Raw genomic sequence first — 16,125 nt, 5'->3', positions numbered from 1 at the left:
ACACATTATTATTTGTTTTTATTCACTTTTAAAAATGGCACTACTTTACAGTTTTAGAGCCTGTGTTCCTGCATCTTGAAATCATGTGATTGATGATGTCACATGGCCCCACTGCCTGTAAACATCCCATTGTTTTCTATTGGAGTGAAGCATTCAGCCTGATTTTTAGATCATTTAGCATCTTTTTCAGTCAAAATGCTAATTTGTGCTGTTTTTAGTTGCTTTAAATAATCAGGAAATGTTAAAGATGCCGGTGTAAATAAAGCAGAGAAGAAGAGCTCTCCAAAGGGACCTTTACTATCACTTAAACAGTGCGCTGACATGCTCTGATGGCTAAAGTTAGCGAGTATATTACGGACTCCCACCCTGAAGGACTCTATTCTCAGGGTTTGTTTGTTTTCAACTGTCCGTAATTTACTCGCTAACTTCAGCCACCAGAGCATGTCAGTGCACTGTTTAAGGGAGAGTAAATGGCCTATATAATTCTTACTCTTTTTCAAAATAAAATACCACTCACACAAACTCTAACAACTGTATTTTGTACTTACAATTTCTCAAAAATGAATGGTTCAATAGTTTTGCACATAATGTTATTTTGTGTATGAATACACAGTATGACAAACATGATGGTGGAAAAAAAAGTTGCTACAAATTTGATATAAAAATGGGGTCACAAGAAAAAAATGTTGGGAACCACTGATTTAGAGCCACTAAAAGCAGCACAAGTTGTCATTTTGACTGAAAAAGATGCTAAATTATATTAAAATCAGGCTGAATATTTCACTCCAATAGAAAACAATGGGATGTTTACAGGAAGTGGGGCCGTGTGACATCATCAGTCATGTGATTTCAAGATGGAGGAACACAGTCTCTAAAACTGGACATTTTAAAGGTTTTTTGCCACATTTGTAAAAATAGTGGAGAATCTAGTCACAGTGAGAATCTAATTTGTCTCTCTGCTCCTTCCTTTGTCGTCTTTAGACATCAACGAGTGCACCCTACAGGGCGTTTGTCAGAACGGAGACTGTTTGAACACTCTGGGTGGTTTTAACTGCTCCTGCAAGTCTGGCTTTGTTCTGGAGAGGAATCGATGTGTGGGTGAGTCCTCACACATCTTTAAAGTTCACGTCTTTAATGACTTACTGTTTTGTCTTCGTTTGTGAAGAGTCTGCTGCAGAGTCGGCTCAGTGCTTCAGGATAGTCTCTGAGTCCCGGGGCTGTGAACACCCGCTGCCCACCCACCTCACCCAGGAGGTGTGCTGTTGCACGGTGGGCAAGGCCTGGGGTCACCACTGTGAACGATGTCCTCAGGTGGGCACAGGTGGGTCCTCGTTAGAAATAAAAAAAACATCATAAAACATGGAGTAGTGGATTATAAATAACTAGATTCAGGTTGTACGGTAATAAACGGATAATGAGACGTGACGTTTTATGCCAGGAATGGGAAAGTGCTTGTCATGTCTGGAAGGGGCGGGGCCTATCACACTGATGTTTCTTAGTTCTGAATGAATTATTCAGAATTAAATAATCCAGAATTAAAGTGTTCTGCTTTGCTTTTACGTGGGATTAGTAATTCTGAGGTGAGGTTTACATGGAAAACACGTTTAATCAACTTTACTTACCCCTGCTTTAAGTCTAGGGGGTTGGAAAGGGTTCTGATTGGATGGGGGGGGGCAACGTGACGTATTCACTTCTACTGAAAAAAACAAACTCCAGGGCAGTGTTCAAAATGTCACACTCCGTACTATACACTACAAACTCAATGAGTAAATACTGTCTATTATATACTATAAGTATGATTAGGATAATGAGCGTTCCTACTAAAGTATACTTCCAAGTTTCCCAAGATGCATTTGGAACCTACAAGGACAATATCTCTGTTGATTCTCCACCTTTACTTTGAAAGTTCTGAAAACATTTGAAGTGAGAAAGTGACCAAGTAGAATATCAACATGTGCTCTTTTGATCCATAAAAGACGCATTTTATTCACACATTTCGGAAATTCCACGTGGTCCGCCATTTATTACTGACCAAACTTCCCGTTAACTTAAAAAACAAGAGCTTTATTTACAAAAGCATTAAAAACTAATGGAAGACAAGAAGATATGCTTTTACTTTGAAAAGGGGATGTTTGATTTTTAGCTTGAAGCTGGACGATCTTACATTCCGCTCTCAATGCATCATGGGACGGATGAGTATGACTAGTACTAGTGTTGTAAATGTCACACTAACGTACTACTCATACTAAGTCTGACGTCTAAATGAGTATGTAGTGCGTTCACATTAGTTAGTATGAAAAAATTGAGTATCTGAGAAATACCAGGATGTATACTAAAGCGGGACATTTTTTAAATATGCACGGTGGGCACACTAGTCATGCTGAACCATCCCATGATGCATTGCGAGCGGAATGTAAAATCGTCTTAAAGTAAGTGAATAAAGTTTTTATCTTTATTGTTGCTCCTCAGTGGCCTTCAGTAAAATCTGTCCAGCTGGAAAAGGTTATTTTCTTCAAAAATTCAGCAAGACGTTGTCCTTTCCCTCCCTCAGTTTCCCACGCATGCCTGATAATGAAGGTGAGTCCCTCCCTTTGTTCACCACACGTGATTACAGAAGAAATCTAATCTAACGCTTCGTCATCTCTTTGTTTTTCAGACACAGAATGGATGAGGGTATGTTGTTTCTGTTTGAAAATAAAGATCTATGATGAGTTAATAATAATAATAATAATCATTTCTCCTTTGATTAGGAAAGCTTATCAGAGACAACGACCAGTGCACACCAGGCGCTCACCAGCACCAGTGGCCTTCGTGTCCCAGGTAAATCCATTCGGCGATATATCGCGATATTTCCCCGTACGATTATTTTATTGATCCAAAAAATGCCCAAATCTATTTTTTAAATCATGTTTTTTAATGAAAAAAAACATTCAACTGTGCTAACATATGCATAGCACATTTATCTCATAATTATGAGAAAGAAAGTCATAATAAAGAGGTAGAAAATCATAATTATGAGAAATAAAGTCATAATTATGAGAAATAGTCATAATAAAGAGATAGAAAATCATAATTATGAGATAGAACATCATAATTATGAGAAAGAAAGTCATAATAAAGAGGTAGAAAATCATAATTATGAGAAATAAAGTCATAATTATGAGAAATAGTCATAATAAAGAGATAGAAAATCATGATTATGAGAAAGAAAGTTATAATTATGAGAAAGAAATTCATAATTATGAGACAGAAATTCATCATTATGAGAAAGAACATCATATTTATGAGAAATTAAGTCATAATTATAAGATAGAAGATTCTGTCACAGAATTTTTGGAAAATTTACATTAAAATTAATATTCTCATAATTATGACTTTACTAACTCATAATTATGGCTTGCCATAGTGATTTTTTTTTTTTTTTTTTGTGGTGGAAACAGGTTTCCATAGAATCAGAATTTGTTGTAGAAGCAAAAATGTAACTTTTTTTGAAAAATGTAATTAATTCAATAGTTTGATCAAACATACTACTTTTTTATATTGGTTATATTGGTTACCATTTACATTTAAGTTTAAAAATAAAGAAATAAATTGTATTTCATACCATTTTGTACTTGTAAAGGTGAAATTTGGAGTTATTGATATGGTGATATATGTACATGGTATTGTTTAGTATCAGGATACATTATATTGTGACATGCAAGTCGTGAATCGCATCGTATCGTCAGATCACGCCCTGGGACGAAATGTCTCAGAAAATGACAGCAAACGAAAACATATATATATATATATATATATATACTATATATATATATATATATATATATATATATAAAATAAAAAAATAGTCTATTAGTATGATTTATAGATGTTTTTTTTGCTTTATTTCCTGTCGGTTGGATGTGCAGTTGTCAAGCCCACCCCTCCTACAATCATCCGGATGACCCCCGACAACGACCCCTTTGAAACCCAGACTAAAGTTTTTCGTGAGTTTCACACAAAACAAAGATGTTTTTTCTTAATCTGACCAGAGTTAGAGACGATATGTGGCGAACTTTACGTCTCTGGACATTTATGATAAAAATAATCTGAGTTCGGTCAGATTATTAATAAAGACTTTAATAAATGCTCAGCGTCAACCTTCCTGTACATCAGAGGTAGGAAACTTTTATCATAGCGGGGTCAAAAAAATGTGTTTGTTTGATTGGAGGGTCACATGATCAACATTCATGTCAGCATTTAGAATAATGAGCGATTAATACAGGAAAGAACAAATAGTTTTTATTGTAATTTTGTGTGTTTTTCTCTCATTCTGTGTATGTTTGTTGTTGTCTTGCTCGTTGTGAGGCATTTTGTGCATTTATGTTGTCTTTTTGTGTATTTTTCCTATAGAATATATGTTTTTTGGAGTCATATTGTGTGTTGGTGTTGTCATTTTTGCGTTTTTTGGGGTAATTTCTATGTATGTGGGTTTGCGGAGTCATTTTTTGTGTTTTTCTAGTCTTTTTGTTGACTTTTGTTCTAATTTTCTGTAATTGTATATACTTTCTGAGTAATTTTGTGTATTGCTGTTGTCTTTCTGTTCATTTTTGTCTATTACTGTGTTTTCCTGCAATGTTGTAATTATTTGTAATTTTTCATATGTATTCTTGCTTTTGTTTTGTGTATTTTTCTGTCATTTCGTACGTTTAGTTTGGGGGACGCATGAAATTAGACCTGGGGCCGCTTGTGGCCCCCAGGCCGCCAGTTGCCTATGTCTGCTGTACACAAATCCCGGACGTCTGTGCATGTTGATGATTTTTATCTTTTATTATTCAGAGTTTTCTCTCTTTAATGTACCTTCTATCTTTCTGTCTTCTATTTGTCTGTTCTATTCAAACAGGTTTTAACTTAGTTGAGCATGGCATGATTATTTTTTTAAATTTATATAATTTTAGTATATATATTTAAGGAGTGAGAATTAAAGGGGTATGAAGAACATTTTGGCATAAATTCCATTTTAACAGTGCTGGGTCAACCAGCCAGAGACATTCATCTTATTTTAAAACCAACTGGAATAACTCAATATACAACAAATAAAACATAATTATATCAATATAATATATCAAGTCTTTATAACGATGAAACAACCATAATAGGATAAATAAGGATTGAGATGGTTGGATGGACTTTTAACTGTAGTAATATACAGTATATATATATACAGTATAACAGAGATAGGCAGCTCATTTGTGTAAACGTACAACATGACTCCAAAAACACCCAACTATATTGATAAATAACCACAAAATATACAAAACAACAACAAAAATGCAAAAAAATACTCTGAAGAAAACCTGCAGACATATACACAAAAGTACATTATATTACTCCAAGAACACACAAGACAACGAGAAATAATTCACTAAAAATTACAAAAAAACAACCAATAAAATACACAAAAATGACAGAAAAAGAAATTAAAATACCAAAAAGACATCAGAGTTACAGAAAGTGGCTCTAAAAATACACAAGACAACGACAAATGAATAACTGAAAAATATACAACAAAAAAACACACAAAATGACTCCTAACACAAAATAACAAAAATATACAGAATGACAGGAAAATTAACAAAACAACAACCAAAATACAGAAACTTTCTCCAAAAACATTCAAGATGGCTACAAAAAATTAACTGAAAAATATACTAAAACAACAAAAATCACTTTAAAAACACACAAAAACACAGAAAATGACTCATGACACATGAGAAAACAAAAAATATACATAAAAGCAGACTAATACACAAAATGATTCCAAAAACACCAAATACAACTACAGATTCATAATTGAAAATTATACAATACAACAAAAATACACAAAAATGACACAAAAAAATGTAGAAATACAAAAAACACGTCAAAAATACAAAAAATAATTCCAAAAACACACAAGACAACTATAAATAATAACTGAAAAATATACAAAACAACAACAAAAACACACAAAATTATTCCCCCCCAGAAAACACACAAGACAACTACAAAACACGTAAACCTGTATTTATTTTTTGCTGACATAAAGGTTGATAATGTGGCTCTCAGATCAGACGATAATGTTATATTTAAATATTACAAATAACTTGTTCTTGTTTTTTATTTAACCCTAATTTAACCCCTGCCATTCTCACTCCTTGATATATGTCTACATCTCCGTATCTATCTCAGTATAAACAGTATATATATATATATTAGCATGTATATATATATGATGCCTTTCCAACCTTTGTTTACCTCTTGAAGCAGACACAGATGAATGTAGGGTAAGAAACATTTGTGGTCACGGGGAGTGTGAGAACAGCCTGAACGGTCACGTGTGTCACTGTCACCCAGGATACCACCTGAACCCCCAGAGGAACACGTGTGAGGGTAAGAGACCATGGGACGGAGACGCCACTTACTGTATGTGGACAAGAGTTTTCACCAAAAAAAGTCCTTTTACATCACGTGTCAAAGTCAAGGCCCAGGGGCCAAATCCGGCCCTTTAGAGCATTCACTGTGGCCCACGAGAGAAAGTAAAAATTAAACAGAAAACATGAATCATTTGGTTTAAGATTGTGTGTTGTAAAAATATATGTATTATTATTATTATTTAAGCTTTCTGCCTCTTCCTGCACCTATTCCTGGGATATTATGTATTGTATTGGGGTGTTTTTTATTGTGGAAAATAGATAAATAAATAAATAACATTTTTAATAAAGATATTTTTTTTGTATTTGTATTAAAAACGATATCATTTTATTCAGTTTTTTTATTTTATTATTACTATTATTATTATTATTATTATTATTATTATTATTATTATTATTATTATTATTATTTATAGTCGCCTGGAAATAAAATGGGGTTTCCTGAAATGTCTAGTAATAGTAAAATAAATAAATAAATATTTAAATTCTATTTTTTAATTTAAAAATTGAAATACAACTAATTTTAAATTGAAAAAAGTCTCTGGGGTCACCAGAAGTTTGTGATATAAAACCATCCTGTTCTTCTTCTCTTGTCCAGATGATAATGAGTGTCAGTCTGAGCCGTGCGGACATGGTAGAGGCCTGTGTGTCAATATTGATGGAGGCTACAAATGTGTCTGTCGTCCAGGCTACAAACACATGGTGCAGCACGGCAGGCTGAAGTGTATCGGTGAGTCTGACCGCTCTCTCTGCTGTCACGTTGTGCACACACACACACACACTGTCTCACACTTGTGTGTGTTTTGTTCCAGACGTGAACGAGTGCTCCAAACCAGAAATCTGTGGGGTCGGAGGTCAGTGTGTCAACCTCCCCGGCTCTTATAAATGTGAATGTCTGGATGGGTTTCGGAGCAGGTCACAACGTCAACAAGCATGTGAAGGTACACGAGGCTGATGTGTTTTCGTCTCATATATGCTATACACACCTTTAATTAACACATAACATCTATATTTCAGACATCAATGAGTGTTTAGATCCCAACACGTGTCCCAATGAGCAATGTGAGAACACAGCAGGCTCCTACGAGTGTGTTCCATGTCTGCGTGGACATGAAGCTGTTTCTGGAATCTGCTACGGTGAGTTCATCACATACGTTTTAACAAGGCTCAGCCATGAGCATTAAAAAGAACTCTGAGTGCGAAATAGAGACAATTATTTATGTCAGACATGGGCAACAAAACTGATTGTATCTGATCTGAGGGTCACATGATCAACATTCATGTCAACATTTAGAATAATGACCAATCTGAGCATTAATACATGAAAAAACAGAGTTTCTGTGTTTTTTGTGTTTATTTTTGTCATTTTGCAAGTAATATTGTGCAAATATTTATTTCTGTTGTGATGTTTGTGTATATTTTTCTGTGTTTTTGTATATTTTTTTCTCATTTTCTAAATAATTTTGTGTGTTTTGGGATAATTGATTTTTCTGTCATTTTGTGTGTTTTTTTTTCTCATTTTAGGTGTTTTTTTATTGTCATTTTTGTATATCCTGTTAATCATTTTGTGTATTTCTGTTAATGTTTTGTGTGGTTTTGTTGTCATTTTGTGTATATTTGTGTTAGTTTTGTGTGCTTTTGAAGTCATTTTGGGTGTTTTTGGATTTATTTAGTTGTTATTTTTTGTAGTCATTGTGTGTTTTTGGAGTCGCTTTGTGTAACTTTGTTGTCATTCTTATCATATTATGTGCTTTTGTTGTCATAATGTGTGTTTTTGGAGTTATTTTATGTATTTTTGTTGTGATTTTGTTCATTTTTGCTGTTGATTTGTGTATTTTCTGTCATTTTGCGTTTCCCTTGGACTCTGATGAGTCATTCTGAACGAGTTATTGCAGTAGTTTGTTTCATTTTTGCCCGATTGTTTCAACAGACATGAATGAGTGTCAGAAACCTGGCGTGTGTCCTAACGGCCGCTGTGAGAACCTGCCTGGTACGTACCGCTGCCTGTGCAACGAGGGCTTCATCCCGTCTGTGGACAGCAAAGGATGCAGTGGTAGGTTTTCACCTAAAATAAAGCTAAAATAATCACTAATCTGTGAGTCAAAATGTGTTTTTCTTGTTTTATCCAGACATTGATGAATGTGAGGATGTGCGACTATGTGCTTACGGCCGCTGTATTAACACAGACGGGTCATTCAAGTGTCAGTGTTACCCTGGTTACCAGCGCACACAAGAGGGCAGCCATTGTGAAGGTATTTCATTAAATATTGAACCAAGAGTGTCCCGATCGAATGCATCTAAAATCTCCATTAGAATTATTAGTTTTTTGGGTTTATTAAAGTTATTTTTCTAGGTCTTCTAATTTACTTTTTATTCATTCTGTTCAATTGTAGATTATGTTTATGTTCAAAGCTGATAGTTTCTTTATTAGATACAATATTACTCACAAAATACAACACAAATACACTAAATGACTCCAAAAATACAACCAATACACACATAAGGAGAGAAAAAAACTAAATGACAACAAAATTAGACAAAAAAAAAACTTGAAAAACACACAAAATGTAAAAAAAAAAAATCACAAAAAAACAAGAAGGGCACACAAAATAAGAGAAAACTATACATGAAAGAAAAATACATAAAATAACTCTAAAAACACACATGATGACAACAAAAACACATAATATGATAGAAAAATATACAAAACAACAACAAAAATGACTCCAAAAACATAAAAATGCACAATATTGATCAATATTACTACAAAAAACACACAAGACGACTACAACAAAACACAAATTAACAAAAAAATAAATAAAAAATGTCAACAAAAACACTGAATGACTGAATTCAGACATTTCTTTTTTTTTTTCTTTTTTTTTTGAGACCTACACTATGATTTTATTTAATAAATACATGATATGGAGTAGTGGCTTTAAGTTAACTAGTGGTTATTTTGCACTTTAAAGATCTACATTTAGGTTATTTTTCAGGCTATTGTAATTTTTTTTAAATGTATTTTTAATCAATTGTAGAATATTCTCATATTTAAGGTTCAAATTGGTTAATATGTTATGGTTTGATTTATTCAGGCAACTTTTTTCAGGAAATGTACTTTGTTCTCCTGCCAACTGTCAGTCCCCCTCAGAGGCGTCTGCTGATTGCTCTCGTGTCTTCTTTCTCGTCAAAACATGTCAGAAGATCAAAGTCAATTTTCTGAAAAAAGTTGTGTGAATAAATTAAATCTTAACACATTTTTTCAAAAAAGAACTTGCTGGAATTATTAAAATTGGTAATTAATAAATATCATACTTAATGTTTTCTGTTTGAGTAAAATCACTTGATCAAGTCTTTTTTCAAACTTTCCAAACTAAAAAATAAGTAATAAAAGTATGTATGATTCATGCTGATATGGTATCAGATCGGTATCGGTTAATTATCAAGGCAGTAATATCGGTATCGTATCGGAAGTGAAAGAGTTGTATCAGGAGATCCTTGAATATTAAATATAACATGTTAGAAGTGTTGGATTTTGAACAATATCAGCTGTAAAAAATAAATACCTTTGATGTGACGTACAAAAAGCTCGTTAACTTTTTATTTCATTTTTTCATTACAGACATTAATGAATGTGAAAGAGCATCAAACTGTGTGAAAGGACGCTGTATCAACAAGATGGGCTCGTACCACTGTGAGTGTCCAAAGGGCTTCAAGCTGGTCGGGGGCCGGGAATGCCAAGGTCAGTCTTTTCATATCAAACACTTTATTACTTCATCGGGAGTAATGTGAGAAATGATTCTGTCATGAAATAATAAGGTCCATTTATTACAGCAGGGATGGGCATCTTGTAGTTTAATCTTATTCAACCTCCAATAATTGTATTTGAAGAAGTTAAAAGGGCTATGAAACAAAACCAAACACACAAAATAAACCCCAGAACCGCACAAATAAATACACAAAATGTAAAAAATGTACAAAAAGATTATAAATATACATGAAAAAACTGAAAAACACACAAAACAACAACAACAAAGCTATGCAAAATAATGCCGAAAATACATAAAACCAAGGAAAAAACCTATACTAAACAACTTAGAAAGAGACAACACAACAGACACACAAAACATCTACAAAAACACTCAAAATGTTTCTAAAAACACACAGAACAATAACAAAAACACACAAAGTCACAGCAAAAATAGTACGTATAATGAATCCAATAGTGCACAAAATCACAACAAAACACACACAAATCTTCAGCAAAATTACACAAAATGACTACAGAAGCACAAAACAACAAAAATGCACAAAATGACGCCAAAAGAATCCGAAAAGGCAACAAAATACATTAAATTGACCACAAAAATAAACAAAATCACAACAAAACCACAGAGAAAATTACTACAAAAGCAGACGAAATGACAAAAAAAAACACAAAGTCACTACAAAAGCACAAAATAACAACAAAAATACTCCACATGAATTGAAAATCACACAAAATGACTTCAAAAGCACACAACAAAGTTACAGAAATACAGTAAATCATTAAAAAGAGGCACAAAATGGCAAGAAAAACACACAAAATGACAGAAAGATATAGAATAAGATGATAATGCAAAAATACACAAAATAACGACAAATGTACAGAAATTGAGAGAAAAATATACAAAACAACAACAACAACAGACACACAAAACAGACATGAAAAAATGCAAAAATGTACAAAACAACATAAAAAATATGCAAAGTAAACATAGAAACACATAAAATAGTGTTTCATATTGGATTAAAATCTGAACAAAGACATGAATGAAAGTGTTTATTTTCTGATGGAAGCAAACACTCAGAGCTGGTTCTTCTTCTCTTTGTACAGATGTAGATGAATGTGCCTCAGACAGAAGCCTCTGCCAGCCTTTTGGTTTCTGTGAGAACAGACCAGGCTCGTACGTGTGCGACTGCAATCACGGCTACGTCCTGTCTGAGGACAAACACAGCTGTGAAGGTAAACCTCAGATCATTCCCTGAGCTTTACTGCAGACCCTCACTGATCCAACCTTTAATACACAAACATCTCAGATGGTTACACAAGCAACACCTAAACACCCAAGAATCATCATCAAAAATCAATCAAACTATATGTAAACAGTACATGAAAGTGTTTGTCCTTCAGCAGAGGAAGTTCTGAATGAGGAGAAGAAGGAGTGCTACCTGAACCTGGACGACACCGTGTTCTGTGACAGCGTTCTGGCCACTAACGTCACTAAGCAGGAGTGTTGCTGCTCCATCGGAGTGGGATGGGGAGACCACTGTGAGATCTACCCCTGCCCCGTCTCACAGTCAGGTACACATGTATATAACTTATATTAGCTCATATTTAGTGTTCACTGCTGTTTACTGAACACGTTTCCTTCATTCCAGCTGAATTCCACTACCTTTGTCCAAATGGACTCGGCCTTTACTACGAAGAGGGATTCCAGTACAGCCTTCCAGCCTACCACGGTGTGACTGACTAAGAAAACTGCAACAAAAATACACAAAATTACTCCAAAAACACACAAAATGACAACAATATTAACACAACACTACAACAAAAATACACATGAATTCAAAACACACGGAATGACCAACAAAACACATAAAATGACGACAACACACTAAAAGGCAACAGAAATGCATAAAATGAGTCCAAAAACATGAAAATTGACATTATTAACACAAAACTACAACAAAAACAACCAAAATGACTACAAAAACACACAAAATGACAACATTAGTAACACAAAAGCACAAAACTACAACAAAAATACACAAAATGACTTCAAAACACACAAAACTACAACAAAAATACACAAAATGACAACAAAACCACACAAACCTACAACAAAAATACACAAAATGACTCCAAAACACACAAAACGACAACAAAAATACATAAAATGACTCCAAAACATACAAAATGACAGCAAAACCACACAAACCTACAACAAAAATACACAGAATTACTCCAAAAACAACCAAAATGACTACAAAAACACACAAAATGACAACAATAGTAACACAAAAGCACAAAACTACAACAAAAATACACACAATGACTTCAAAACACACAAAACTACAACAAAAATACACAAAATGACTTCAAAACACACAAAATGACAACAAAACTACAACAAAAATACACAAAATGACTCCAAAACCACACAAAACTACAACAAAAATACATAAAATGACTCCAAAACACACAAAATGACAACAAAACGACACAAACCTTCAACAAAAATACACACAATGACTCCAAAACGCATAAAATGACAGCAAAACCACACAAAACAGCAACAACAATACACAAAATGACTCCAAATAGACAAAATGACAACAAAACAACACAAAACTACAACAAAAATACATAAAATGACTCCAAAACACACAAAATGACAACAAAACCACACAAACCTACAACAAAAATACACAAAAAGACTCCAAAACACACAAAACGACAACAAAAATACATAAAATGACTCCAAAACATACAAAATGACAGCAAAACCACACAAAACAGCAATAAAAATACACAAAATGACTCCAAATAGACAATATGAAGTGGATTCCAGTCCAATCTTCCAGCTTACCGACCACAATGTGACTGACTGTCGCTCTAAAACTCTATGTTTTCCTTCTGCAGATATCGATGAATGTTCTCTGTTTGCTGAGGAAATCTGTAAGAAAGGCCGCTGTGAGAACACACTGCCAGGATACGAGTGCTACTGTCAGCAGGGATTCTACTACGACAGCAACCTGCTGGAGTGCATTGGTTAGTGTGTGTGTGTGTGTGTGTGTACATTTATTAACAGTTTTCATTAACCCTATCATTGTTTTTCCCTCAGATGTGAATGAATGTCATGATGAGTCTCTGTGCACTAACGGTCAGTGCATCAACACTGAGGGTTCTTTCTACTGCAACTGTAAACACCCCTGGATGCCAGATTCCAACAAGAGGAAATGTGTGCTTGAAACAGCAGCAGGTGAACGAGCTGCTGTCGTTTTATGTGTGAATATTAAACATTTAGCTGCTGAATCAACATTTATTATTTATTGATTTTCAACATACAGACAGGAACGAATGCGAGGACCCGGAGAACTGTAAAAACGGCCTCTGTGTGGACACTCCAGGGTCGTACTACTGCGTGTGTTCTCCACCATGGACGCTGGCTACGGACCGCAACAGCTGTGTGACGCCTGAGGAGCAAGCAGGTTAGTCAGAAAGACAGTCACAAACAGTTAGAAACAGTGAGAAACAATTAAAAATAGTGAGAAAAAGTCAGAAACGATGAGAAAAAGTCAGAAAGAGAGAAATCACAGACAGCAACAAGTGTGCTGCAAGATGCAGAAATACATTTAATTGATTATCCATTTTATTAAAACATTTTCATGTCTTTTTTTGTGTTTTCTAAAATAGTTTTACAGATTTTGATTGGCCATGTGTTTATTTTTCTTGTGTGTTTGTTGCATTTTGTGTTTTTTTTCTCATTTAGTATGTTTTTGGATTTATTTTGTGATTATTCTTTTCCCGTCACATTCTTTGTAATTGTTATAATTTTGCAGATTTTGATTGTCGATTTTTATGTTTTTCTGTGTGTGTTTGTTGCTGTTTTTGTTTTATTTGGAATAATTTTGTGTTTTTGTTATTTTTTTTGCATTTACCTCGGGGGTACGTTTACTTTATTCACCTTCTTTATCTCTGCTGTTTTTGTTTGTCCTGTGTACAGACTAACATTACCTTTGTTCTGTGTTATTTTCTACAGATGTGAACGAGTGCCAGGATCCGTCGTACTGTAAGAATGGGAGGTGTGAGAACACCCCCGGATCATTCCACTGTTTCTGTGACCCTCCCCTGACCTTCAGCGCGGCGCTAAAACAGTGCGTCTACGATGGTGCGTATCATATATTCTTTGTTCACATTACTGTAAACCACGTGTGTCGAGACCAGAGCATCCAATTTGACCGTGGGAGAAAATAAAAATGACAGAAAAAAAATGAATCATTGATTAAAATCTTGTAAACGTCCTTATTAGTAAATCTGTCTGACAAGACGCATTATTTTGCTCCATATTTGTTTAATTGCTTTTTGAAAAAAGAACTACTTTACAGTTTTAGAGCCTGTGTTCCTCCATCTTGAAATCACATGATTGATGATGTCACATGGCCCCACTGCCTGTAAACATCCCATTGTTTTCTATTATAGTGAAACATTCAGCCTGATTTTTAGATCATTTAACATCTTTTTAGGTTAAAATAACAACTTGTGCTGCTTTTGGTTGCTCTAAAAAAAACGGAAAAGTTAAAGATGTCGATGTAAAACCTCTTTTATTTACCGAAAAAAGATAAAAACAGTTGTCACCCCAAAAAAAAATCTGTGACTGCAAAGGGGCGACAGTTCCAACTCTGTGGTCTGGTTGTAGACAGTGAAGCAGAGAATAAGAGCTCTACTAAGGGACCTTTGCTCTCCTTTAAACAGTGCGCTGACACGCTCTGGTGGCTGAAGTTAGTGAGTAAATCATGGCCTGTTGAAGATGTACAAACCCTGAGAATGGAAGGACTTTTGGTGGGAGCCTGAAGATAAATAAAAGATAAATAAAAGAGGTTTTACATCGACATCTTTAACTTTTCCTGTTTTTTTAGGGCAACCAAAAGTAGCACAAGTTGTTATTTTTACTAAAAAAGCTGCTAAATGATCTATAAATCTTTAAAATGCAATAAAACAACTATGGTGTAAAATAATGTGTTGTGTTACACATAGATCTACTAATGAGGACATTAGATCCCTTTAAGGTCAAACTGCTCCATGTTTGGCCCCTGAGTGAAAACGAGTATGACCCCTCCTGCTGTAAACACTGTAAATATATAACAGGTGTAAAGATGACCTCTCTATTGTCTCCTTTGGGCCCAGATCGTACAGCTGCCCACAGAGACGTGTGCTTCCTGCAGGTGGACGAGGGTCTGATCTGCAGCAGACCCAGGAACGGCTTCAGGGTGACGTACTCCGAGTGCTGCTGTCACTATGGGAGGGGCTGGGGCCCCGAGTGCAACACCTGCCCCCCCCGAAACTCAGGCAGGACACTTTTAACACTCCACCTTTGCCCTTCTTCACCTGTTTACACGTTTTTAAATAACCTAATAAAAGTTAACCTATGTTAGCATTCTATCAGCATCTCTTATGATTACGGGTCCTAAATCAGCTGTAAAATACACTAAAAATAAATATGTATAATCTCATTTATTTCATATATATTGGTTGCCTTGTTAAGCTTCCTAATCAATGAAAATATAGGTTTTAATGTTGCAGGTGTGGGTGTCTGAGCCTTTTTTGTGTCAGTGTACTCCTAGATTTATAATTTTTTAAATGGTAAAATGTGGGAAAGCTTGATATGAAACATATTTTAATCATTGTTAACTACATATGTGTAGAACTGTACGTTTTATATTAAATTATAATTGATATTTTTTATAGAATTTTTATGGCAGTTACAATTACAAAGTCAATTATCTGAACTCATTTACAATTTAATTACAATTAGGACAGCAAGAGATTTTAAAAATGATATTTACAATTAAAGCTGCAAGCAGCACATGTCGAGCTGTGGCAGAAATGTTAAAGTGTTGAGACGTAGCT

At 34.4% G+C, this 16,125-nt stretch overlaps 1 protein-coding gene across 4 annotated transcripts in view; it reads left to right on the top strand.

Annotated features, from left to right (window-relative positions):
• ltbp3 (latent transforming growth factor beta binding protein 3) overlaps positions 1-16,125 on the top strand; it is a 46,882-nt gene that overhangs the window by 27,239 nt on the left and 3,518 nt on the right. The window contains exons 6-26 of one of the 4 annotated variants that reach the window (XM_028466847.1): positions 982-1,098; positions 1,166-1,321; positions 2,470-2,577; positions 2,657-2,673; positions 2,751-2,820; positions 3,909-3,986; positions 6,289-6,411; positions 7,051-7,182; positions 7,265-7,393; positions 7,470-7,589; positions 8,383-8,505; positions 8,582-8,704; positions 10,075-10,194; positions 11,329-11,457; positions 11,626-11,796; positions 11,874-11,954; positions 13,138-13,266; positions 13,340-13,477; positions 13,566-13,706; positions 14,258-14,386; positions 15,403-15,564. In XM_028466847.1, the coding sequence (XP_028322648.1) occupies positions 982-1,098; positions 1,166-1,321; positions 2,470-2,577; positions 2,657-2,673; positions 2,751-2,820; positions 3,909-3,986; positions 6,289-6,411; positions 7,051-7,182; positions 7,265-7,393; positions 7,470-7,589; positions 8,383-8,505; positions 8,582-8,704; positions 10,075-10,194; positions 11,329-11,457; positions 11,626-11,796; positions 11,874-11,954; positions 13,138-13,266; positions 13,340-13,477; positions 13,566-13,706; positions 14,258-14,386; positions 15,403-15,564 (2,496 nt within the window). Of the gene's footprint in view, positions 1-981; positions 1,099-1,165; positions 1,322-2,469; positions 2,578-2,656; positions 2,674-2,750; positions 2,821-3,908; positions 3,987-6,285; positions 6,412-7,050; positions 7,183-7,264; positions 7,394-7,469; positions 7,590-8,382; positions 8,506-8,581; positions 8,705-10,074; positions 10,195-11,328; positions 11,458-11,625; positions 11,797-11,873; positions 11,955-13,137; positions 13,267-13,339; positions 13,478-13,565; positions 13,707-14,257; positions 14,387-15,402; positions 15,565-16,125 lie in introns of all 4 variants that reach the window. The other 3 variants (XM_028466848.1, XM_028466846.1, XM_028466849.1) reach the window with 3 other exon arrangements.

Source organism: Gouania willdenowi, chromosome 14, assembly GCF_900634775.1.
Source record: "Gouania willdenowi chromosome 14, fGouWil2.1, whole genome shotgun sequence".
Lineage (NCBI taxonomy): Eukaryota > Metazoa > Chordata > Actinopteri > Blenniiformes > Gobiesocidae > Gouania > Gouania willdenowi.
The sequence above is the reverse complement of the archived record's forward strand: the minus strand, read 5'-3'. Positions and strand labels throughout refer to the sequence as shown.